The sequence below is a fragment of the Onthophagus taurus genome, chromosome 1, assembly GCF_036711975.1.
Source record: "Onthophagus taurus isolate NC chromosome 1, IU_Otau_3.0, whole genome shotgun sequence".
Taxonomy (NCBI): Eukaryota; Metazoa; Arthropoda; class Insecta; order Coleoptera; family Scarabaeidae; genus Onthophagus; species Onthophagus taurus.
In genome coordinates, this window is record NC_091966.1 from 15,176,394 (window position 1) to 15,203,794 (window position 27,401).

Genomic DNA, 27,401 nt, shown 5'->3' on the forward strand with positions numbered 1-27,401 from the left:
AAGAGTGTATAAATAAATTGAATATAAGAATTAAAATTATAAATATACATACATAGTACATAAACGATTAAAAAAAATGGTTGTCAAAAACTATTTGAAAAGCCATCAGTTCTTAGTTTTGACATGTTAAAAAAATATTTTTTATGTATGTGTATTACTATTATTAAAAAGGAAAAACCCATTGGGTTTAAGTTTATTTATTAGAGTCATCCTCGCTGCTCCAACGTTTCTCCTGTTCTTCAATTTCTTCTTGCAACCTCAACTCTAATTCTCTCATATCATTCGCTATATCATCTTCATATGTTGCGTCTTCAGTATTTATTGGTGTATTTCCATTTACCAAAGACGAAACCAGCCGATTCTAATAATAAATTAGTTAAAATATTATAGATTCTTCTTCTTTAAATTGTATACTAATTTTGTGTTAATTTTCATGTAGTGAAATATAATAAATTATTTTTTAACTTACCAAACACACTTCTTTCTGTTTCTCCTGGATACCTTGTTCAATCAACTGCAATTCCTGTTTCAAACGTTCTCCTTCATTGATCGTTGTAACTCCTTGCGTGACTAATTTTAGGTCATTCAACTGTTTCTCTAAGTTTCGTAGTTGGAGTTTAACACGTTGAGCCTCCGCAAGAAGTTCTTTTGACGGATCGTGCATTCTTTGCAGGAGAAATTGTGGAGCTTGACCTAACATAATTTGATGACATATACTTCAAAATTCAATTATTGTTAAAATATCTTACTAATGATGTATCCATCTCCAACACCACTTCCACCAACTAATGGATGACCTTGTGGAAGTCCAGAAAATTGCGGATTATTAAAGTAATAAGGTGTTAATGAGTTCTCAGAAGTTACAGCTTTTCTTAACTATAATAAAGAAAATAATAAATAATAAAACTAGAGCTAACACTAGCACTAGAACTAGAAACATTTGGGTTTAGCTGTGCGTCTCTTAAGACAGCTAAACCCGAATGTTTCTAGTTTTAGTGTTAGTTCTAGTTTTAGTACAATGAAAAATATACAACAATCTAACGCTGAAGAACAACTAAAACTAGAACTAACACTAGACCTAGAACATTTGGGTTTAGCCATCTTAAGAGACGTACGACAACCCGTACCCTGAGTTTATTCTATTAACATGGAATAGATCAAGTTGGGGAACAAGCCCAGCCTATCTATGAGCGCTAACATATATATTTAAATATTTATTTTATCCATTATATCGATTTTACTATAATTCTAATAATTAACATCAACTTACCAATGATGTTGCACCATCCTTATAACCAGTACTTTGTCCATTATCTTTATGCATCCGCGAGATAGGTCCGTATTTGCTAACCCCAGGTGCTTCAACAGGAACATAATCATCATCGGCCAAAATGGAATCAGATCGAACAAATGTTGGACCGGTGTTAACATGCGTCCAAAATGTATAAGGCGAAGTGGGACTATCCAAATCCGATTCTTGTCTCGCAAGATTTGTGGCGGTATTAGAAATAACGGTTGTTGCACTTTTACCAAAAATATTCTCCAATTGAGAAATAACCTCTTGTTTTCTTTGATGGAGTTCCGCGAGAGTCTTTGTAGATCCTCTATTTTTTTGAACATTGGATGCATTTTGACTTTTTGCTATCAACTCCCAGTTTTGTCTTTGTTTTGTAAGATCATTGTTAGAAACGGCGTTATTTCCGAAATCGGCTGATTGAAAAAAAGACGCACCGTTTGTAACAACCATATTATGTGGGTTTGAGCTGTAAATATCTGGAGGAAAATTTGTGGGGGTTGTCGTATAAATGGGTGGATTTGGGAAAGGAGCTCCATTTGGGTATGGCGCGTTTGCTGGAAAGTTTGGATTAAAAGGAACTTCGTAACCGATTCTAGAAATTGGTACAACAGCTGGAATTTGTACTGGATTCACAGTTGGAGATGACAAAGGATAAAATTCGTCTTGAGATGGAAACGATTTTTCATTCGGAGAATGATTCTCAATCCTATGATCTTTATTTCTGATGATAACTTTCCTATTTTTTGCCCTATATTTTTCCAACTCCTCATTTGAATGTGCGAATGTACAATTTGTCCCTCTTGGACAACTTCCCCGCAAAGTTAAATCTCTACACATACTTATCTTGTACTTTGCATGTTGTGGATGAGCCGGATCTTGAAGCTTTCGACTTCCATGTTTATGGATAAACTCCACTAAACCAGCCACAACTTGTTTTACAGCCTCCAAAGCCTCACTACATTCCTTCCAAGGTGGCGTGGTAGATTCTGGACTTGGATCAATAGCCGCGAGTAATTCCAAATGCGGCCTTAAAACAGAAAGCTTTCCAGGATCACCAGTTCTTTGCAACGCAATAACCAATTCTTGTACTGACTGAGCAAACGATTGTGGCGTTTGCAACTTATCAATAATACTTTGCATATGCGATTTATGAGCCGTATCTCCATAAAGAAGTGCCGACCATTGATCCGGAGCTATTCTCAATCCAGCTTCAGTAGCGATTTGAACGATTTGTGCGTCATGTTCTCGTCTCAAAGCTTCATAAGTTCGAAATTCCTCTTTTAATTGCATCAGAGAAGAATCTCCTTCACGTTTTGAGACTTTGAAGCATGATGCTCTGTAGAGTAATTGCACCACATGGCCTATACTCGTTTTGGAAGCTTGAGGGAAGTGTGGTTCTAGTCTTTGTACAACGAACATTACTAGAACTTTTCGAGATAATGCTGAACCATCTTCTAATGCCAGTAGAACTAACTTTAACACTTCTTCTTGCATCGCTACGAAAAACAGTTTAATTTAATATAAGGAATTAGTATGTTTATTACTAAAGATTAAGACTTAAAAATCGTAAGTTTAAACTTAATAATTTTGTATAGGGTATTTGATGATATTGTGTGTCACAATAGATAATTATAATGACTATTTCATTCATATCGTTAACAGCCAATAAGAAATCGCGGTTTTCCGTCAATTGCGAGTATTTCAGCGGTTATTTGGCCGTAACCATGGAGAACGATAATACGAACCTTTGTATTATCGCTGTAATACGAACCTTTGTATTATCGCTTGTTTGACATTTAATTAATTTCGAGACATCCATGCATGTTTCCATAACAATCAATGTAAATTATTAAAAAAATATAAAAATTCTAAAAATATGTATATTTTTTATTCATGAAATAGTCTAGCCATATACAACACGACAATCGAAAATACACGAATCTCGACGTATTGCCTTAAAAAACACCACTCGACCTTCGGTCTCGTGGTGTTTCAGGCAATACGTCTCGTATTATCGAGTATTTTCGATCGTCTTGTTGTATAATATATGATTATACACAATATATACAATAACAATACAAATGTTACAACAGTTCATTTACTGTTTCTTTTTCTTTTCAGGAATCTTTCGGGCGAAATTAATGATAATAAATAGAGGCAATACTCTAATACAGGAAAATATTGTAGGTGAACTAGAAGAAATCACATAATTCATATACCTAGGCACACTTTTATGCAATCAGTGAAAATGCGAAAAAGAAATTAGAAGACGAGTACCCATAGCTAAAGTTACCATGACCAACATGACAAAGATATGAAAAGATCAACAAATCATAAAAAGGACAAAAGTAGAACTAGTTAGAAGGCTTATATTCGCGACCTTCCTAAACGGTGTAGAATCTTGGACTATCAAAGAACCCGAGAGAAAAAAAGTTGAGACTTTCGAAATGTTTAGCACTAACATATCTATACTGAAAGAGGTCAAAATCAAAGACAGATTGTCCACTATTTTCCAGCGACCAATCCTACAATATTTTTGCATATAATCAGAAGGGATAGAGATAAACTGGAAAAATCAATAGTCCAAGGAAAAGCAGAAGACAGAAGAACAAGGGGATGATCGCCAACTAGGTGGCTGGACCAGGTAAAAGAGATAACAGATACTCCGCTTCAAGGACCACTTCTGGAGGCACAAGACTGTCAGTTATAGAGGAATCGACATATGTGATTACGACGCAACAATCGTCACAGTTGTGTGTACTGAGAACCCCCATGTAACCTTAAATGTAGAGATAAATGTTCTTGGTATAACAGTATGGGTTGGAGTTCATATCGTTGGCACGTACTTCTTTGTTGGAACGGTGAATGCAGAAAAGTATTTGGAACTGTTCATGGATTTAAAGGGAAAACTTGCAAATAATCCGCAGTTAGCAGGTTTTCGATATTTCTATCCATTACATTTCGTGCTTTCCTCAATGAAGAGTTTGGAGATCGGAATTCTTTCGTTCAACCTGCAGGTCCGTGATAAAGCGATGCCAAGTATGTATTGATGAAGGTGGTATATACTTTGAACACAAAATGTATCACATAGACTAAAGTTTTGTTTAACAATAAATTAGGTGTTTTCATCCAATTTCTTTTGCCGCGAGCTATAGATGCTAATCAAAATAACAAATACAATTTTGATTTTAAAATTGAAGAACTAAAACGTTTTTTGGGAGTTTTGCTGATATGTGCTTATCACCAACTACTCACGGAGCGGGATCACTGGATTGTAGATAACAACCTTCATGTTCCGATTCATGGACTAATCTGTTAGCCTGTATAGAGTGCCGATTAGAGAAAATAAGTGGTGGTGACAATCTTTACATACATTCATCCGCAGTAGTTGATAGAAAAACAACGGTCAGAATCGTCAACATTTGACAAACCAATTGCGGTGTGTAGTTTGTCACTCTAAGTGGCGCTGGAGATGTGAATTGTCCACAAAAACACTTTGAGCTGGACGCAAGTGCTTTACTCAATTTTATACTTAAACTGCCCATTGTCCTAATGTGACGGCACTCCTTTCAATTGACCAACCACGTACCCGATTCGTACTTATTTTTGTTACAATTTCGGTGTACTCCACTTAAAGTATTGTCAAATGGTTTTGGATCCCCGTTACTTGGATGATTTTGCGTAAATTTACTAGTTTATTTAAAAATATTTTCTTAAATATTTGCCTTAGAAAAAATTATCATAAACATTTGTAAAAATTGGAAGACATTTACGTGAGACAGGAAATTTAAGACTAGAAGAAAACATTTTAGATTTTGTGGTAGCAACAGTTTAGACATTTCAGAATATCCAAAGGTATGTCTTGGCATGTCCTACGTGAACAGCAATTGTATCCATATCATTTGTCGAGATTACAAGAATTAAAAATTGCAAAAATCACCCGTTACAAGTACAGTGTTGCCATACTATCATGGAAAAATGATGGATAAATGCTGCGTTTTTAGAAAAAAAAACTTTTTACAGATAACTATTAATTTGAGAAATGCTGAAGAATAATTGTACTGAAGAAAATCCAGATTTTATGCTACGTTGAGTAATAATTTGATAGATTTCTTTTAAACCAACTTGAATCTTTTTGTGAATAACTCGAAAACGAAAAAAAAAACCAACATGAAATAGGCTTTTACAGTTAGTTGGAAAAATTTAATGGTTTACGACATAATAAAAAATTAAATAAAATTCGTTTTTACACTTAAATGGATTTTTATTTAAATTTTTCTCTCAACCGGTTTCGTTAAATATTTACAGCATCTTCAGGAGATTACTACACAAAGAATTTTGTTGAATTATGAAAAATCAACTTTGTTGTCAAAGGATGATCTTGGATGACACATTAATTCTTAACACAATTTTGAATCCTCTTCCATCATAATTCAACAAAATTCTCTGTGTAGTTCAATAGTACAAATATAAAAAGAATCAAATCATCAAATGACTCATTCTATAGGACACTTTTGTAACAAAATGACGTAATCTCCTGAAGATGCTGTAAGTAAATATATAGCGAAACCGGTTGAGAAAAATTTAAATAAAAATCCATTTAAGTGCAAAAACGAATTTTATTTATTAGACATAAAATGGAAAGAAAATCATCAAACAATAATAATAAAAAAGTTTTAAGGAAATAACCTTTGTGAATACCCTGTATAGCATTGATCCATTATTTGCAAACCATATTGAAATTATTTAAGAAAATGTTTAAAAATTTCTTAACTTTGATGGCTATATCATAGCCATTTATGGATTTAGACCAACAATGTTACAGAAACATCCTGTATAACAGCCATAATTTACTTTTTTTCCTTCCTGTTTTATCTCTTTAGGGAACTCAAGTAGTGTACATTCGAAGCATACATTTGATGTCAGTCCTAGAGGAAATGTGTCGCGTTATATATTATTATTTGTCAAATAAATTAGGTAGTCAGCGAGAGCTGCAATGTCCAGAATATTTGTTGTAGAATAATTCGAGAGGCCATCTATCTGTTTTTCTCTGTACAGTATACAGTCCACGTAAGTGGTCCATTACATCTACGCCTAATCTTGTTTTATTACAAAATGTATAATTTTTGGTTTTCCTTTTTCTCCAGACGTTGCGATGGTATGATGCATTGTTGATAAAGGTATAACTACTTTTTACAATTTGTTACGTAATTTTGTAATCCTTACAGTGTAGAAAATACTTGACGTAAATTAGATGGTGCCATTTCTTGAGGGATATAAACTTTGTTCTTTTTCAACGTTCCCACTATCGTCAAATTCCATGATAATAGCTATTCTGCAAGTAGCAGAGTCGTAATAAATTATCGTAATGTTTCGTCCAGATCCTTTGTATGGAGCGACCAATTCTTTTACTACTCTTTCATCTTTATTTATTTCCCGACCTGTAGATGACTTTCTAGTATAATTCTGTCCAGTGAGCTGATAATAGTTTTTAACATCACATATCCACCAAATTTTTATTCCGTATTTAGCACGACTATCTTCTTCTTCTTTAGGTGCCGTCTCTGATTCAGAGATTGGAATTCTCGCATGAAATCTTTGACATTCGTCGGTATATCCATATCTCAATGCCACCAGTCTTCTCACATCAATCGCCTTAAGTGTCCACGTTTCTACCGCAAAGAACAGTACTGATAGCATGTAGCACCTCATCATTCTCAGTTCTCCTTTTGTATTTTCGAAGTTTTCAAGATTGATTAGCCGTCTCTCATCTTTAAAAAGTTGCTCAACATAATTCTTCCCTAATTCTATTTTCTGTTCTATTTTCGTGATTATTCTACCGTCGTTGTTACGCTTACTGGTACCAGCAAGCTCTTTGGTATTTTTGTGTATATTGAAACTGTCGTTCGTAGCATGACTATATGCAAGTTAAAACATGTTTTGGCAGGCAAGAGAGGGGATGGGAGACCGAAACGGCCGCGAATACTATTGTTCGAAAACGCGGAAATTCAGAAAGGGAATACGTTTATAGAACTTTCTTACCTGCAACCTACGAAATATTATAATGGGTACCTGGGTACCCCGTTTGGTCAGAACTTTTGGTTGCGCAACCAATTGAGGGTTAATAAATAAATAACAGTAAAAATACATTTTTACAGCTAATTTTGATTTGAACGTTAATTAGTTAAAAATTTCAAACTTAACATTAAATAAAAATTAGTATAATAACTGGATTGTTCCTTGAGTTAATAATCAGTTTGTAAACAAAAATATTAACAATATTGACAAAAAAAGTATTTTTTAGATCAAATTAAAATAATAACACCTAAATAATCAATGAGATTGTAAAATAACACTGATGTTATTAAAATAAAACTGTGACTTAATTAACGTTTTGAGTGTTATGTTTCCACCACTAGAATCATATTTCAAACATATAATTTAATATTTTTGTATATATTACCAAAACAATTTGTTCCTAGAAATATTATTTAATAAACCACAAGAAAACAACAAAAAATTTAAATGAAATTGATAAGATATTTTAGTTTCCACTGAATAAATACCTTATCAAACTTTGTTATCATGTAAAAACCACGAAAATGTCTATTGTGACCCACTTAATATTGATGTCTACAAGTAAGGTTACTAAAAAAACAAATTGATAACTATTTGAGACATAAAAATAACAGAGGATTAAAATTAACAATATTATATAAATTAAAGTAATATTTATATAGTTAAATATCTAGATAAAAATATAATTACCTGGGCCTAAAAATTGACATCCTCTCGCTCTAACAGCTGCCCATAAATTGGCACTAAGCTGTTGTGGATTTTGATGTTGTAAAATGAGTTCTGTAACAGTTCTTTCCCCCAATGATCGTGCGGCTCGCATAGCTCTGGTTCTTCCTTCATCCTCAACAAGTTGGCAATTAATTAATGTCACCAATTTTCTTTGCATGGGTCTTGATAAAATGCTAGTACTGCTACATACATTTCCATTTGAGTAAGGTTTGAGGTACATAGCCAGTTCCTCGATACATTTTTTTGAAGACTGATAAAATTCCACATTTTCTTGGGAAACAATTTTAGTATCGACCGTGTCATTGTCTGTCTTAATGCTTGTACTGACCAGTTGTAAAAGAGCTGTATTAACTGGTAAACTATCAATTTCTATGCTTATCGCAGTTTGGTCGAAGGGGCATTGTTTTCTGTGTAAGTTTGATAGACAGGTTTTACATATTGTGTGTCCACATCCTAAGCTTATGGGGCTACGTAGTGACACATCAAATTCATTGAAGCAAACGGGACACGATAGGAATTCCGTCCACTGTGGAGCCTGTATTGGCATTCTAATTGAAAAGAAAATAAAATGCTATATAAAATTAACATTCCATATTGTTACTGATTAAATGATCAAATATAAAACAATACGCAAATTTTAGCAGCTGTCAAAATCAGATGACATGTCCAGGTGGCAAATATTAAACGTAATTTAGAGTATGTTTTTAGATATAACATGGTTTATTTTAATTTTTACTAATTTATCATGATATTTCGCAATAATTAATTATGATTTACATACCTTGCGCTTTGTAAAACACATCACATTATGAAGTACTTTACGATTCACAACATTGTTGTGAAATCTAGAAATGTCAAATCTGATGAGGTGAGCGCACTCCAGCTGCATATTACATACGTTTCATTTCCCCAACTTGGCGTAAACTTCAAATTGATTCAAGTTTAGAAATTTTTTTATATGAATTTTGATTTATTTTAATTATACAATTACGTTTTTAGTTTATATATTTCTTAATTGTAGTTTTCTTTAAAAGGAAATTGTATTTCGAATTTATTCATTATTCATACTTGTCAAGTTGATTCAATAACAAATTTTTAGGTTAGAATTTCTAACCTACAAATAATTAAAGTCAAATATAACGAAATGAGTTCACAATTAATTCAAAATAAAGTAAAAGAATACGAATCGTTTATAGAAGATGTTTTAAAGAAAGACCTTAAAGATATAGAAGTAAAACTAAGTAAATCTGTTGGTAAACATGGAGAATGGGAAGAGTTACAAACCACAATAGCCCTTTTACGGAGGTTTAAAGATAGAGAATTAAATCTTTTAGTGCCTCTAGATTGTGGAGTGAGTGTAAATGCGGAAACGGATGATTATAATAGACTCTTAGTAAATATTGGTGCTGGGTGCTTATTAGAACTTGATTATGATGAAGCTCATAAATATGCTGATATACGATTAAGGATAGTTAAGAAAGAAATTGATCATTATAGAGATTTAGCAGCTAAAGTAAAAGCGAAAATTAAAATTACTTTGTTAGCTATAGATCAATTAAGTAATGGAAGTATTAAGTAATGGAAGTATTAAGTAATTTATCTTCAAATACTTTGCTATTTTTGTAAATAAATAACATAATAAGTTTATTTTGTGTGATCATTTATTATAATTTTCATACAATAATATTGGTTGAAACATTTATTTAATGTATTTATTCTTACAATTATTATTATAAAAGGAGATTTTCTGTACCATAAAAAATCTGATAGAGAAAGATAACATAACAATTTCTTTATTATTTTAATTAATATTTATTTATATTCTATTTTTTAATTCGGAGGAGTAAAATGAAAAGTCACATTTACGCACAGTGTAATTTTTCAAAGCTATTTTTTGGCGGGAGTTTTAAAACCAGAAAGGGTTTTAAGTAAACTGTAATTACGAATTTAATTACTTATTTGTTAGCATAAAATATCACTATGTTGCATACTTTTATTGAACTAGAACTAAAAAGTAGGCTGAAGATGCGCGGTTAAACCGAATGTTTCTAGTTTTCGCTCTAGTGTTCTATTTTTACACTAGCACTATCACTAGAATTAGCACAAAACCTAGAACTGGCATCATTCGGGTTTAGCCGTCTTGAGAGACGTGCGGCTAAACTCGAAAGTTTCTAGTTCTCGGTCTAGTATTAGTTCTAGTTTTACACTAGCACTATCACTAGAACTAGCACAAGACCTAGAACTAGAATCATTCGAAAATTAAAACAATTCATTCACTTGCAACATGGATAACTGGTTAGAATCATTCGGGTTTAGCCTTCTTGAGAGACGCACGGCTAAACCCGAAACTTTCTAGTTCTAGGTCTAGTGTTAGTTCTGGTTTTACACTAGCACCATCACTAGAACTAACACAAGACTTAGAACTAGAATCATTCGGGTTTAGCCGTCTTGAGAGACGTGCGGCTAAACGCGAATGTTTCTAGTTCTCGGTCTAGCGTTAGTTCTAGTTTTACATTAGCACTATTACTAGAACGAACACAAGACCTAGAACTAGAATCATTCGGGTTTAGCCATAATAGAATGTTTCTAGGCGGCTGGCAACATCTCGAATTTTCCTAGTGTAATTTTGCTTAAAACTGACCAGCAACCCTTCTTTTTGACGCTTCAACTTGAAAACACTCCTCCGAATTAAAAAAATAGAGTATAAGAATTTTTGTTAGAGATTTCAATTAAAAACAAGTAACTCTAGAAATAAATTAATAGTATGTGGAAAATTGCTCAATTAAAAATTACTTTTTCTTGATTTCATCATCGATATTCTGCCATCGTTCAAGATTTTCTTTGCACATTTGCAACAGCGGTTTAGTTTCCGGAATTAATGAATACAACAGATCATAACACGGCATACAAATCCCCATTAAAAATCCAACTTGAGATGAAGCTTGTTGGTCGGGTTGATACCTGTCCATCATCGGAATCGGTTTCCTTCCAGCTGCTCGTTCAGCGTCACCTTGTTGATAAAACTCCTCGAAAATAATCTTCACCGTTTCAACTTGAATGTTCCAAGGTTTTGCACTTGCCGATAAATCACTAGCAGTCATTGCAATTGCTTGAATGAGTAATCGATGCTCTTGGTTTGACCATGAAAAGGAATGCTCCTGAACGATTTGGTTTAATTTTGCCTTATTTGGGAAAAATAGTGCTAAATCTGTTGCTAAAATACAATGTTTAATTAAACTTAGAACTTGTTTGTATTCACTACTAGAAAGTTTGCTGAAAATATTGTGCCCTTCCTACAGAAAAAAAAAATTAAAAAGAATCATTATATAGTAAGTCAACTAAATTATTTACTTGTTGTAGAATTGTGACAGTTTGATTAAAATGATGATGCTCCATAGTCGATGTAGAATAAATAGCAGCAAGTGGAGATTCCGTATCAAGCATAAATTTATTATTTTTTCCTCGATGATCTAAATCATGACATAGAGCCCCTATAAAAAGAGCTAGCGCCTAAAATATAAAGATTACAACAAAATAACCCAAAAACAAAAATTTATTTAACTTACTTCGTTTGGTCTAAACACATTATCAGAATGTTTAATAATACTATACATGCAATTAGCGACAGAAAATCCATGGGTCCAATTATGATACGGAACCCTTCTATAATTTTTTCTTACAGTTAAGGTAAATTTAAGTAAACTGCTTTTATCGAATCTCGTTAACCCAAAGAGATCGATAAACATATAAATAGATTGGCGAGCTTTTTCATAATCCTCAATTTCGAATGCGTTGAAATAATAATCATCAATTCCGATTACGTTCTCGGGAAGTCCTTCTTTTAAAGCCGTATAAAATTCGTCTTCGTTACAACTATTGTGGTAACTCAAAACTTCCAAAGCAACACGATATTTTTGCTCTGAACGGCGTATTTTATCGTAAAGTTTCGCGTGATGTAACGCCAAACCGCAATAAACAGCAAACATTTCGAAAGCTTCCTCGTCCTCTTTATTGAACATTCCGGTATGTTTATTTACCATTTGTACTACTCCGATTATCGATCCCCTTATATAAATCGGCATGCATAAGATAGTTTGTGTTTTGTAACCGGTTAATTGGTCAACAGTTCTATTGAACCGTTCGTCTGAATAAGCATCAGATATGTTTAGGATTTCCCCGGTCATTGCAACTTGGCCCGCTATTCCCGTTCCTAAGGGAAATCTTATTTCTTTTGATGTATGCATTCTTATGTTGTCATCATTTTCTTCGTCTAAACCATCGCGATGCGTTTCTACACCGACGTCGAAAATTGTTGCGTAAAGCTCTTTGTTTTTTGAATCGACTAAGAAAAGTGATGCTCGGTCTGCATCAACCAAACGTTGTGCGAAATTCATTATTTTCATTATTAACATATCCATACTGACCATATCTTGAAAAATTGACCTAGAATAAATTAGAAAAAAAAGTATATTTAAAGAAATGGTAAATATTTTAGGGTAATGATTTGAGTAAAAACATATACGACACAATTGCATAAATTTTATCAAATTAATTAAAATCCTTAATTAAGCATATTGACAATATGCTATAGGTATTTCTAGATATTTCTTAGATTTCTGCACAGTTTGCTATGAAAAAGATTATTGAAGACTTAACGATGAATTATTTATTCATAAGAAAAGCTTGCATAAATGCATTCGCAAGTTAAATGTTTATTGCTCATCTTTGTCACCAAATAAGTCAACTTGCTCCTCATAACTGCCACATGGAATTTTAGGGGGACGAAGAAATGCTTGCCCCACATAAAAAGATAAAAAACTAAATGACAAAAAAATATTGTCACGTAGTTTAAGAGATAATTTCATACCAATAATAATAATAGTTTATTTCTTAAATATACAAAACATTCAATTCGTCAATAAAAATAAAAAACCAGAAAAGAAATACATGAAATTGACAAGTTCCTCTTCCTCTCCCTCTGCTAGGTAATACCCGGCATCTTTCTTTCATAGTATTGTTGAATTGAATAAATTTCACTTTCTATTAGGTGTTTCTTCACTTCTACTTTAAATTTCTTCTCGTTTAATTGTTTTGTTCTTGATGGTAGAGGATTATATAGTTTTATTGAAATATATTTGAAAGTATTTTGTGACTTCTGCACTCTGTGTAAGGGTACCAGTATATTGTTTCCATATCGTGTACTGTAGTTGTGAGAGTTTATATTTCTTTCCAATGTTTCTCTTTGCGCATGAACATATTGTAGACGAGAAAAAACAAAACAGGATGGTATTGTGTGTATCTTCAATTCCCTAAAATAATCTCTGCAACTTTCTCTATAACCCAATTTTTTAAATATTCTAATTGCTTTTCTTTTGCTATTTAAAAATCTCACCCGCTTCACTAGATGCGCCCCAGGTAAGTATGCCATATATCGCCATACTATGAAAGTACGCAAAATATACCTTTCTTATTTCTTCCTCCGGTAAACTTTTAGTTAACATTCTTAAACAATACAGTGCCGTTGCCAATTTTCCTTTCAATTTTTTTATGTGGTCCCTCCATGATAGAGTTTCCGATAGTGTAACTCCTAGAAACATTGTAGTATTATCTCTGACCTCCTGGCTTTGTTTTGTGAAGAAGGTAAGTATGTGTGTTTTTTTTCTGTTCAGTTGTAGATTATTCACTTCGAACCAATTTTTTGCTTCATTTAATGTTATATTTGTTTTTTCTTTTATGTCTTCTAAGTCTTTAGAAGTATTTAGGAATGAGGTGTCATCAGCATACAAACACATTGAGTCTGCCTTTATATTTTTTGGTAAATCGTTTAAATATAACAAAAATAAAACTGGCCGAGCACTGAGCCCTGTGGTACTCCTCTTTCTACTGTTCTTCATTCTGAAATTGTTCCCTTCCAGTGTGTTTGTTGTTGTCTTTCCTGAAGATATGAAGCAATAAGTTTTTCCCATTATAGTTTATGCCGTATTTTTCCATTTTATTCAGAAGAATTTGGTGATTCACTGAGTCAAAAGCTTTACTCAGGTCACAGAAAACTATTTGTGTATAATTTTGCGTATCAAAACCAGTTATTATACTTTGGATTACACTAAGCAGTGCTGATGTTGTTGATTTTTCTTTTTGAGATGCATGTTGATATTGTGTTATTAGATTATTGTCTTTTATGTGGTCCATGATCCTGTTTTTTATTGCAGTTTCGAAAACTTTGGATATTACGGGTATTATTGATATCGGTATAACGATCCCGTGTGAAGGCTCTTTTCTTTCACTTTTTTTTGGATTTTTACGTATCAAATAAGCATACAACTGCGAAAAAATAACCTATGCGAAGTTAGCTCCCATTTTTCTAGCCTCCAATTAGATAAGATTTTACATGTATAGTATTTTGATTATAAGAAGAGAACCACTCAATCGATTTCGATAATCAATGTTTCATTCGAAAGCTTAATCTTTGGCCAATACGAATGTGGAAATGCCCGATTTGAAATCTCTTTCGAATTCCGCTAAAACGCCAAAATATTGCAATGGTACACGAAAATAACACAAAAATGACATTTCTCTGATGGTTTTCAAGTGGTCATAACTCGTAAACGATGTACTCGATTATCAAGATCTATACGTTATTCGATTCGTCATAGTTTCTTCTATTGAAATCACAAAAGCCCGATCTCGATGCTTTCCCGCTAACCTTGTACAGCCCTCGGATTGACAACGTGTTCGAAAAAATTAATTTTGATTAAATTCGCTATAACTAAAGAACGGTTTGACCGATTGTAATGTTATGTAGGTATCTCAAATGAAAGCTTGCGTCTGACTGAATAATTATGTCGAAATGCCCGATTCGAAATATTTAAGGATTTTGATGAGAACACAAAAACTACTTAATCAAATAAGTCAATTATCTCCTTTATTAACTGACCAATTTTAGTCGTCAACATCTCCATCGAACGTATGATCCACGGTGAATGCGAAAATGGAAATGCCCGATCTGTAAACGGATTACTACTAGAGAACAGACTAATGTGAAAATGTTTGAAATATTCTATCAATTATAATAAAGTATGTAAACAAATTTACATTTATATTTGTACTAAAACAGAAAATCCTTTTTTAGTTTTTGGTTTTATTATTGCTACCTTTAATATAATTTATTGTTGCTCTTACTACTTTACTAGTCCTTTTTTTTTCAAATTTTATATTTTTAGCTGTACCGGGTATCCTGTTAAGGGTACGGAGCGGCTGAATCATAGCAACGATGTTTATAGAAAATAAGAAATTATATACCTATAGTGAATTAAATCTTCATTAAATTTGCTTTAAAATGTTCTTTATTTCATGATACCCCAATTCGTTCTTGAGATACCATTTTTTTAAATTTATATTTCATGACACAAAAAATAAGGGATGATGCATAATCCAACGTATTGGCTGCTTCGTTTTAATTATTTGTGGGGCACCTAATTCATTTGCAGAAAGTGTTAAACATTGAAATTCGATTAGTGCGTTTTATTTTAGTAAAATGACGTAAGTTTTATTTGAAATGTTTCGAGAAAACGAGTAATTTTTTATTGAGTTTTAAAACCAAAAAACGATTTAAAACCGCTTCGCCCCGTCGTCTTTACATTTTTTATTTATTCACCTCCAGTATTCCTTCTTCACACAATAAATTAAGGAGGGGATGCTTGGAAGTTGATTCGCTAATAACGCATTTTAGTTGACGTGCGGGCATTTAAGGGTGATAAAGTAGTTTTGAAAAATAATAGTTATTACTTGAATTAAGTGATAAATACGTGCTATATTTATGCTCAGTGTTAGGTGATGTTAGTGATGTGATATAGTTGGGATCTCGGATTGCTATTTTATGGATGTTAAAAGGTATCGCATTAATTCATTTTTTTTGTCACAATAAATTAATTTATCTTTTCTTTCCAGCTGAGCTTCGAAGTAAAATCCACGGGGAACAACATCCATTCGGTGAGTCGTTTTCAATTTTATTAATTTACCAAAATATACCTGGATAATTCGTGATTTGAACGGTGTAAGGTTGCCATATAAAAACCATTTTAACGCTACTCGCGGGTTTGTGCTTGAAAAATTATAAAGCTTTAATTATTAACATTGTCAAAACATGAAATAATTTGAAATTGAGTGTAAACCACTCCAAATAACACTAGTATAATTTAATTCAAGTTTTTTACGGGGGGAATCTCTTTTTTTGTATCAAATAAAATGATTTCTTTGGGAATTTTTGGCTGTCAAATTATATAGTATTTCAATTTAATCTTTTGCATATGTTTTCATGATATATTTACTTATTTAAAAAGAGTTGTTTATAGAAAATAATCTTTACATTGTCCCTCAACCAAGTTGGTGCGTAGATTGTCTAACTTGCTGGTTGACACAATATCTATCCTTGAAATGATCTGAAACTCAAAAATCAAATGATGTTCTTTTCTATATATTTGTGATTATCGTTTGAACTACAACTAAGCAAAACAAACATTATTGGCAAAATGGCGCCTAAGGTAATCGATTTTGTTCTTGAAATCGATAAGTTTATTGCAAAAAAAACATGTATACATCGTATCAGTTTCTCTGTAGGTCATGCGATAGAAAGATGCTATTTGAAAGTGCAGTTCAAATAACTTTTGAGGAATCGTGTTAACCAGATGTAAAAAGGATGTTTCGAGAAACATGTACTGCAATGTTATGCGTGTATACGCCTTGTTAATTTAACGTTTATAAATTCTACATTCAGCCAGACGCAAGCTTTCATTTGAGATATATAACATTACAATCGGTCAAACCGTTCTTTAGTTATAGCGAATTTCATCAAAATTAATTTTTTGGGTAGATACGTGGAGGCATTTAAATAACCGTACATAGGTAATTAGTAAATTTTGAGATCGGGGATTTCCGCCTTCGCATTCATTATGGATCATACTTTCGATCGAGACGTTGATGACTAAAATTGATGAACTAATTAAGGAGATAATTGATGTGTTTGATTAATTAGTTTCTTGTGTTTTAATCAAAATCCTTAAATATATCGAATCGGGCATTTCAACAACTGCATTTAGCCAAGTGCAAGCTTTCGATTGAGATAAAAAACACTAAAATCCATTAAACCGTTCTCTAGTTATAATCAATTTCATACAAATTAATTTTTTGTTATTGGGAGCTAGATTTTCTGGCGTCCATACGTGCATAAACAAAGAGCCGAACACGGCGTCAATCCGAGGGCTGTACAAGGTTTACGAGAAAGAATCGAGATCGGGCTTTTTATGATTTCAATAGAAGAAACTATGACGAATCGAATGACGTATAGATCTTGATAATCAAATATATCGTTTATGAGTTTACGACTACTTAAAGAAGGTCGTTTTTGTGTTATTTTCGTGTACCTTCGCAATATTTTGGCGTTTTAGCCGAATTCGAAAGAGATTTCGAATCGGACATTTCCACTTTCGTATTGGCTAAGCATTCAGCTTTCGAATGGGACATTGTTTATCAAAATCGGTTCAATGGTTCTCTTGTTATAATCAAAATCCTATACACGTAAAATCCTATCTAATTGGAGGCTAGAAAATGGGGGCTAACTTCGCATAGGTGAAAAAATACAGTTTTGCGGTGACCACGATTGCAGGCGTTCCGCTTATTAGAAGTAAAAAAATTAAACGGCATTGAAATTTGAAAAGTATGAAGTAGTTTTTGAACTAGAATTATTAAAAAATATTGGAAGGTAAAGTTTTGGTATAGTGTTGAACATTTTTTCTCTAATTTTGGTGTTTTTTTTACGATTTCCTCACCATGAAAAAAAAGGAACGGCTTAACGAATCAGAATTATCCAAGTTTGCAAAGTGCCTACACGAGTACTGAATAAGTTGTTCAAATTTGAAAAGAATTCGCTTGATAAATTTCGAGATGTGGTAGTCCCAACCCAACCCATGATTTATTCACATATTCTACACTATATTTGGATGCATGATTTTTTTTAACCAGTAACATGGGATGACCCCCTTAATCCATGTATAACAATGTCCTATTTTCTGTGACCTTTATTTTGAACTGGAAAGGAGTACGTGTTCAACTAAACACCACTGAAATAAATTTGTTGGTGTTGTTTAGAAGCAATTAATCTGCGAGTTAGATATATTCAGCTTAAGCTATAGCAATTCCTGGAATAAATCTTATTAACGATCCTATGTACTACCGACTGTAACAATTAATTTCATTTATTATTTATTATGCGTAATTTTATAAAAATTACAACGCCGACGTTCGAGTATAACTTTTAGTGGAACTTTTAATTTATCTGTGAAGGATGCCAAATAGTCTTCATCTTTTTCTGCTTCATTTAGAATTTCTCCTGTTCCTCAACGGATGATGATTGCCACGATTGCTCTCATCTCTTTGGTAGTTTTCCTGATGCCCATTTCCCCGCAGATTGATTGCGTTTGCATATTTTGGTTGTTCGGTTTTCCGCCAATATGTCTACATGTTGACTCTATTAATATATACAGGCTGATTCTCAAACTATACGCATAAATTGGGGATTTACTCCTCATGACGAATCATTGCTAATAGGCGAAAAAATGTGTAGTAAAAGATTTTCTGTTTCATAGATATCCTTGATATTTGCTTAGAACACATAGAACATTTTAAAATAACATCACAGTAAGTGTTCGAAGTTATTTCCCATATTTTTTATACACAATTGGGCTTCCCGAATCCACGATCTCCCACTAGCGCGGCCTAAACCAGGATTTTTTCGGATTGTCTCGGCTCAGTATTAACTTTCTTAAAAAAACTTTACTTAAAAATCATGAGGATTGAATCAGGGCAATCACAGTGGCCAGGCCATTGGACCACCTCGACCTATCCATCTTTCAGGAAACAAATTATCTATATGTCTCGATTATATCGGATATCTAGAAAACTAAAAAACTTTTACTACAATTTTTTTCATCTATTAGTCATTATTTGTTTATACGAGGAATAAATCCTCAAGTTTTTGCGTAATTGTTGAGAATCACCCTGTATACTCCAATATACCGTATGCCGCGTTTCTCTGTTATCTTGTTCCTAGTATATTTTTATATAACTCTCTATTCGCATGTATTTGTTACTCCAAAATGTTTATATAAGACACCCTGATCTTTAATCTTTTGTTGCCTAGTTTTGCGCCTCTTTGTATAGGTTGCAATCGCTTGAAATTTCTCTAAAGATAAAATAACGTAGATCAAAAATTAATACTTTTAACAAATCTGGTACTTATCATATCCTTAGAGTAGTGAAAAAATCTCATTAGGGTTATCTATTAATCGGCGCATTGTACGTAACTCATTGATCTATATTCTCCACACATAGGTACAGTGTGTTAATTAATTATCGTACCCGACGTCATCATTGCAAGTATGCAACCAACATTACAGTGCAATACGCATCTTACGCAAATCGCGCATTGCAATACCAATACTGTGATATTGGTTGCATACTTGCAATGATGACGTCGGATACGATAATTAATTAACACACTGTACTTGATAATGTTTACATTCATAACTGCACCAAACGTGTTTGCTCAAAACTGGAACATTGTTTAAAATTTGTGGAGAAACTGTTATATTCATTATTTCCTCTCTCATTATATACTCTTCTCAAAGTATGTAGTTGTTTTTGTTGTTTGAGAAATGATTCGATAAGAGAACAATTCAATTCATAAAGATTTTTCTCGTAATGTTATTATCTTGATTGGTGAGGGTATACGGGCTGTTCCATATCTTCCGGATCAGAGCATTATACGGTTGAAGGATACATTATTCTGAAGCGATTTTTCTAATAAATTTTTTCAAAATGTTTATAATAACCGCACGGGAACTGTTTAAAGTCGTCCAATAGCAGATCGTAAATCAAACACAGGTAATCGGCCCCACCTGCAGGTGGTCCGCCGCGCCGTTCATGACACGTTTCTCACGTGTACTCACCAATAGATTCGACACGGAAAGAGAAATAAACTTTTTCCGTAAATTTGTGAATCCACTATTGGACATCTTTAAACAGTTCTCGTTCGGTTATTATAAACATATCGAAAAAATTTTATTAGAAAAATCGGTTCAGAATAATGTATCCTTCAACCGAATAATGCTCTGATCCGGAAGATACGGGACACCTATATAGAAGTAGGGCATCACAATATGGTCCAATAGCAAAGAAACTCTAGCTATGAGAGTTTTTATTTTTTAATCTGGTTTAGACAATTTAGTAGAGTTGGGTCAACATTATCAGGATGAGGCCATTCTGATAATGTTGACCGGTTTCTTCAAAAAAGTAATAGAGACATTAAATAATATTGCATAACGCCCCGAGTAAATTTTTCGTTAGTGTAATTTTCACCGAATCTAACCAAATTGCGTTTTTGACGTTCTCCTCTTCTTTTAGGTACACCCGTGTTCCATCTATACTCATTCACTTTTTATGTAGTCTTCTACTTTTTCTAGTTATGGTTACTTATATTTTCATCTTCTGAACTAAGCTCACTTTCTTAGTGTATTTGTACCTGATTAAAATCATCGCCAGAGAAATTCTAGGTCTCGCTGTAGGTCTTTGTAAAACGAATTGATATTCGTTTTATTGCGAAATTTGCTCACAGAATGAATCTTGTATGTCAAGTTCAATAAGTTAGCATATCACTTTTTTCTTAAATTAATAAACAAACTTGACTTCATTTGTTTTGAACAAATTTACAATCATTATAACGAAATGAATCTAAAATTAGATGATAAATTTGTTTGTATTTATATATTTGAATTTTATCGGATGTTTTTTATTTTTAACTACATTTTTGACAGTATTCTACATTATTATACTGTACTATTAGTTACAAATTGTTGATGATCGCCACCTTTGTTGACTGGTGGTCATGGATTATTATTAAGCTTTGCTAGATGTTTATTACTCATTGTCAATTGAGGCATATGTTATATATAGCCTAATATTTTGAGAAATTATTAAATTTAGGTTTTGTTTACGTGATATTTGGGAATTTGCCAAAATGATGTAAAACGTAATTTAGTATTATGGTATAGATATTGTTGGGATTTTCGATATTATTGAAAACTATCCGATATTATTCGAAGCTGCGTTTTGTTGGATTAGAGAGCATGCTTTGTCATTCGCAAAGATTTTTTAACTGATTTTAGTTTAGTGTTTTAATCGAGAATTTCTACTTTGTTTGTATCTAATTTGATATGGCATATAATATCGAAGAGGTATTCCGTTGCGTATACGAAAAAGAATATAAAATAAAGTTTTTAGAAATGTTGAGACCATGTATCCATTGGTGCAAAATATAATACAAAAACCCTACGTTAACTAATATGTACCTAAATATTGCAAATGTATTTTGTCAGGTAACACGTGGCATCATAATTTTGACGAAAAGCCATGTGACTGAAGAAATGGAAAACGTAAGGGTATGCTTTTCGGACTTCTATGCTTTTCCTTCTTAAGAATTATACTAGAACCTTCTGTTCTATTCTGAAATAGTCTCATCGCAGATCTCTCTAATCAATTTTAGCTACATAAAGCTTTGAAGTTAATACTTCAGCAGATTTATTAAACAACCTGAATCACGCATTAAATCACTAAACTCTGATAGACTTAATATCTGAGGGACTGATGACTCATCTATATCAGATACCGAGTCTTCATATACCTATTGGAATAACTCAGGAAACAACGATGTTAGATCTCTAAGGTTTGGGTTCTTCAAAGCACATAAAAAGATCGAATTGTAGATCAGATCTATTTCAGAATTAGGTGCCATGTCGTACAATCCAGTAAAATGACAATTCTTTGTAGATGGTTTTATGTTTAACTATTAGGGGTGTTCTATTGTATAATGCAATGTTTGTGCAAAGTATCCTGTTGATCATTCAGTGTATTTGCAAGAAGTATAAATTAAAATAACTGCCTCTGGAACAATTGAAATACTTTGAATATAACTGGAAAATTTGTGTGATCTGAAAGGAGTGCATGTTTTCCTTTGCCAATACAGAATATTTACAACATATACATGCTTTCTCACGAGTGGTCCAATCGATAGAGAATCGATGTTTGAAAGAAGAAGAAAAGATAATTTTCTTCCACTATATCAAATTTGGCATAATGAAACAGTTTGTCAATACTGAAGAAGTTGTCATCACATGGTTTCTGCTTTCACTGCACTAATTTCAAAGAAGATCAAAGTAATAAATGAACTTCATTAAATACCCTTATTAAAAATGAGTGGCAAGGAACAAGCAGCGGAAGATTGGCCTTCTCTTTTATGGTAATTATACAAAACTAGCCTGATAACAAAAATGTTTTCTAGCTTTGAAGTTCTGATACCTACAATGCTTTATGTATAATAGATCTCATTTCCTGCATAATTAGGGAACGCTTTCAGGGGCGTTTTTTTTTTTATTTATTTTGGATTATTTTTAAGGGATAAAAATTCAAGCATGTTATATAAGATAGTTGATTGACATGTTAAAGAAGATCAAAGATGCATACTTGACCACCGCAAGCAGAAAATCGTTAAGCTTCCGTTGTTTGTCCATAGTTAAATAGAGATGGGCGTAGTGTAATGCTATACCGCCCCAAACTAAATAGCTGCAAGTTATCTCCTCGTCCTCTTCGTGAAACGGCCCCCCTGGTGATTTCCTCCACAATTCCAGAACTGCGGCTAGATGTCCATCAGGTTGGACGATCGGTTGGCAAAGGACGTGGAATGCCTCGTTCTGAAATTAAATTAATGCTAGTTTACGGCAACTAAACTATAACTTTGTTACTCTTGTTAATATAATTAATAAACCCCCTCAATTTCATTTTAGGTGAAATTATTCAAACTCAATTTTATTTTTCTTGTTTAATGTTTTAATAATCATTTCTATCAACTTTGTGGTCTTTGCACATAACTTACAACTTAGTAGTTGTAGAGTTAGCAATGTAGGTTTCGTAGAGTTCGCTTCACGTCACTTTTAGATTTAGAGAAACTCGCTCTGAAAATTGAGTTGAGATTTGTTTTATAAGGTACATGTTTTAATAAAATTATATTATTTTAGGCCTTGACGTTTATGAATTTTTAATATTCTTAATTTCATTCATTGCATTCATTTGGTATAACCACAAATATAGACATCATACATATATTATTAGTACATTTTATTTTACCTGAAATAACAGAAATAATTTTCTATTTATATCACCTTTTATTAAAAATTAATGAATTCCATAGATCATGTTCGTGTCACTACAATCTATGCACTAAATTTTAATTTTCTGAGAATATACTTTAAATTTAAAACTCGTCTACTACGTACACCTCTTAGTTACATTATGATTGATGTACAATTCATTTTGGTTTATGAATGTTTGCTTTGTTTCGTTTGATAACCATATGGCCTCTAAAAATAGTAAAGAAATCACTCGTGGATTCTATATTAGGAATTAACTAACCATTAAATTTATTATTATTGTGTTATGTTGAATGCTTTTCAATTAACATTTTATATACAGACCTCACATCTATAATTATTTAAGATATTACAATTTTAGCTCTTTTAAACTCACCGAAGTAATAAAACTTTGTTTAATTAATATTTTATATGCATTAAAACTTATTATCAAAGACTATCCTCTATTATCAAAAAGCTTTCAGGAATTGTTTTTTAGACTAGGGTAAAATCTGCTTTTCATTTTATCCCTATAATTATTCCACTAGCATCTGTTGTGAGTTTTCACTTGTATTTTCCGCATAATTTCACGGTCTATTAAATTTACATTCACCGACGTATATTTGCAATTATGTAAGCGCCGCCGTAATGAAAGCTCGGGGGAGTTTAACGGGGTGAAAACGAGCGCATTCATTCTGATGGTTATTTACATTTCAGATGACCCATTTCCAATGTTGTCTCACGATCGACGGTGAATGCCAAGATCTCATCGAAGCAATCACTTAAAGCTTTAAGCTTAACTCTCTATTCTGTATTCTATTCATTATGTGGTAAATCCATGATGTTCAGATGATTGGTATTATATGCATTGGAGGGTTTATTGTTGGAAGGTATTATCATCTACTATTGATTATTCAGTAATAATAAAGCGTGCTTAATTAAATTAATTTTATGTATAGGACTTTTTTTAAGGTTTATATTCGGTCTCGGTTAATTGTAACACAAACAGGTATACAAAAGATCAACTTAAAGTTATTAAGATTATTTTTCCAACCTTACATGCGATAAAAACATTACTTATAAAGTTAAGTTATCGTCCCAAGTTTATTACCTAAAGTTGAACTTTTTGGTTAGCGTTACAGATACTATTAAATGTTTAAAGGAAATTGATTACTTTGCAAAACTATGCATCATGCTATCATATTTGTCTCAATTTATTTTTATGTTTAATATATTATAATTTTACAACACAATTATAAAATCGTTAAATTTGTGCCCCACACTGCGCTTTTCGAGCGATAAATTCGACCTCACGACGCTCAACGTACGAACTCGCATTATCGCGATGGGAGACAATATGGTTCGTTTTATGTGGTCTTTTCCATGGTAGCGTAATAAAATTGAGAGTGGTGGAAGTCGATTCGTTTCGATTCAACTGGCGTAACACAAACCTTCCTTCTAAGTTTTTATTATTATATCACATTATCCATTATTATATTAGTATATCACGAGTAATCAAGTTTGTCAGTTTTTCTTAAGTTCGTCAGTCTAAATTCGGGTTCTTAAATTTTGTCTTTTTTTACGATTACCAAAACTTCTTCATAATCGATATCAAATGGTCAATACTTTTTTTGTATAAATCACTTTCGACAGTGTCTCAATATTTTTTAGACAAACGTAAAAATTTGTTTGTAAATTCTTCCATTTGACATCAACTTCAAACATCAGACCACAAGCAGTCGAACATTTTAAATGATTGTTTCTGGTGAAATAATGTATTTATGAAATAAACAACAAGAAACTATAAAGAGTACAAAAAGCTAATTTATTGTTTTGAAATTTGTTGACAAAAAGAATTTCTCAAAAATTCCTTCTAAGGTTGGATTATCAAACACTTCATTGATATAAATGCAAAGACGTTTAAATTATTGTTCTTCAATTGCTTTAATGGTGTCTTTGGTGACTATTGCACTGCTCTAGAGTTATCATCAAATTTTTTATGGTCATATAAGAAGAAGTCCAGCCTAAACGCCAATTTCATAAGACATTCTTTTGTTATTTTTTTGAAACCTATTGAACTTTATCAGATTTGATTGCCACACTGTACAGATTCATCTATTATCTAATATGTTTCTTAATTAATCTCTTCTCCTCCAGATGCTTCTACGTCAGTCTTATTTAAAAGTATCTTAAATGTATTTAAAGATATATAAATGATTCGGATTGCGTCTAAATGTATTAAATAATAAGAAAGTTATTATATTATGTGTATATATTATATTATGTTATATATTATATTATATTATTATATTACGATATATTATGTCATTTAATGAATAATATATTAATGAAAGAGTAATTATTAGTGGGTATTACTTCTGGCGGAAAAGCAGTGAAGGTCCAAGCTGTAGTCTTTTTAGAGAGATTGGTATAGATTATGAGCTTACGAGCGATTGTGTATTTTAAGAGTATTTAAAGATCGGGGAAGGTTATAGTGTTGAGTTTTATGCTCTTGTATCTTGTGTTTTTGAATTTCACTCTGATATATTAGATTATGAATTTACAGATTGTTATTTTAAATGTGTAATTCCAAAAATGGCTCCATTTTATTAAGTTTTTGCATGATTTGAGTAGAATTCGTATATAGTTTATAAAGAAAAAAATTGAGAATTTCTTGTTCTTTGTTATCAAACAAAAAGCACAGATTTAAAAGTTCGGAGTTTAAAGCTTCCTATGAAACTCTTCAACTTTCTTTGCATGTTCTTATCAAGATTTCCATTCTTCCATTGAAAACAAATTAAAATATATAATATATCATAGTTGTCCTTACCCTTACGAGGTTCAATGTTATAGGAGCATTTCTATCTCTAATGAACTTCGGTGGCTTTATAGAAACTTGCTTCTCCATTATTTCCAGGAAGACAAATTTCATTGTTATTCATAGTTTTAGGAAAATTGTTCGAGAATTTAAACAGATATTAAATTAATATCCGTAGATTGTTGTTCCAATACTTCCGAGAAATCCATTACCACAACAATGTTTTAATTAAATTGACTAATGAATCAAACCAAGCACCGTAATTTAATAATAATGCGTTCGTCTCTCCAAAGTGAAAGTAAATGTTAAAAGACGTAGAACAAACTCAGTAAGAAATGACTGTGTTTAAGATGTGGAAACTATAAATTTTTGACATTAACATACAAGACAGCCCAAATTTATTTATTCTAGATTTAAATTTGAGTCCACAATCTCTGCGGTAAATTGTGTATCATTTCAACATTTCATTTTTCTTCATTTTCTCTTTGAGGTTTTGACGGTTTCTTTCTTATTTTAAGATTTGTACGTATTAGGTTATTATCACCGACCCGCCGCTTCATTTTTAAATTTTAATCTCAACTTTTTGATGGTAAACTTGATGATGTTCCAAAAACAAAGTGTATTGAGTTTCCATTGCTTTACATTTTGAAATTAACTTTATTTTCTCTATTTATGCCTAACTTCTTTTTGTAAAAAGTGAGGCACACTGACGTGGTAGCGGGTTTCAGTTAAGGAGGTGATAATGAATTTGCAGACCTAAGTGGTTTTGCAGTATGACTTCTTATTAATCCATCCTATTTCACTTTTTTCGAAAGCAGCACTTTATCTCCAGTAGTTTCAATAGATTCAACTTTATCAACAGTCTATAGTCTATATATATGTAATCTATATAATATCTGCAATTTAGATCCCCTTATAGTTCAGAATATTTTTCTTTCAGTTCGTTAACCCTTTTCTTTTATTTTGTTACTTTAGCTTCGGTAACTTCCTTGTTCTTAATATGGCGATTTCAAGTACATTATTAAGTTACTTAATAATTTACTAATTTACAGTTACTTAATTCAAGATAAGAACAAAAATATTTATATGTCACTCGATGATCGGTGAATGACAGATGCCACTCTGCATAGATTTTCTTTGCTTCTTTGCACGTTCATTTTTATTATTTTGGTTACTCTTATTAGAGAAAGCAATTTGCAATGTAACATATATCGTAACTACTACACCATAGATTTGCAGAAGAATA

At 32.2% G+C, this 27,401-nt stretch overlaps 3 protein-coding genes across 4 annotated transcripts in view; 1 reads left to right on the forward strand and 2 right to left on the reverse strand.

The window, feature by feature from the left end:
* Positions 1 to 8,977, reverse strand: LOC111417847 (RING finger and CCCH-type zinc finger domain-containing protein roquin). The gene is made up of 6 exons (XM_023050273.2): positions 8,886 to 8,977; positions 8,066 to 8,652; positions 1,271 to 2,793; positions 750 to 876; positions 470 to 693; positions 1 to 361 (listed from the first exon to the last, which is right to left on the reverse strand). The coding sequence occupies exons 2-6, from the start codon at positions 8,649 to 8,651 to the stop codon at positions 194 to 196; spliced, it is 2,628 nt and encodes an 875-aa protein (XP_022906041.2). The 5' UTR covers position 8,652; positions 8,886 to 8,977; the 3' UTR covers positions 1 to 193.
* Positions 8,978 to 9,195: 218 nt separating this feature from the next.
* LOC111418189 (Uxt prefoldin-like subunit) lies at positions 9,196 to 9,751 on the forward strand. Its single transcript, XM_023050701.2, has one exon. It carries the CDS (start codon positions 9,249 to 9,251, stop codon positions 9,681 to 9,683), a length of 435 nt encoding a protein of 144 aa, XP_022906469.2. The 5' UTR covers positions 9,196 to 9,248; the 3' UTR covers positions 9,684 to 9,751.
* Positions 9,748 to 27,401, reverse strand: part of LOC111422399 (probable 3',5'-cyclic phosphodiesterase pde-5) — a 96,589-nt gene continuing 78,935 nt past the window's right edge. For both annotated transcript variants that reach the window (XM_071197524.1, XM_071197527.1), the window contains 4 exons: positions 22,676 to 22,902; positions 11,671 to 12,547; positions 11,456 to 11,614; positions 9,748 to 11,397 (listed from right to left, as the gene is read on the reverse strand). In XM_071197524.1, the coding sequence (XP_071053625.1) occupies positions 10,894 to 11,397; positions 11,456 to 11,614; positions 11,671 to 12,547; positions 22,676 to 22,902 (1,767 nt within the window). In that variant the 3' untranslated portion in view covers positions 9,748 to 10,893. The remainder of the gene's footprint in view (positions 11,398 to 11,455; positions 11,615 to 11,670; positions 12,548 to 22,675; positions 22,903 to 27,401) is intronic.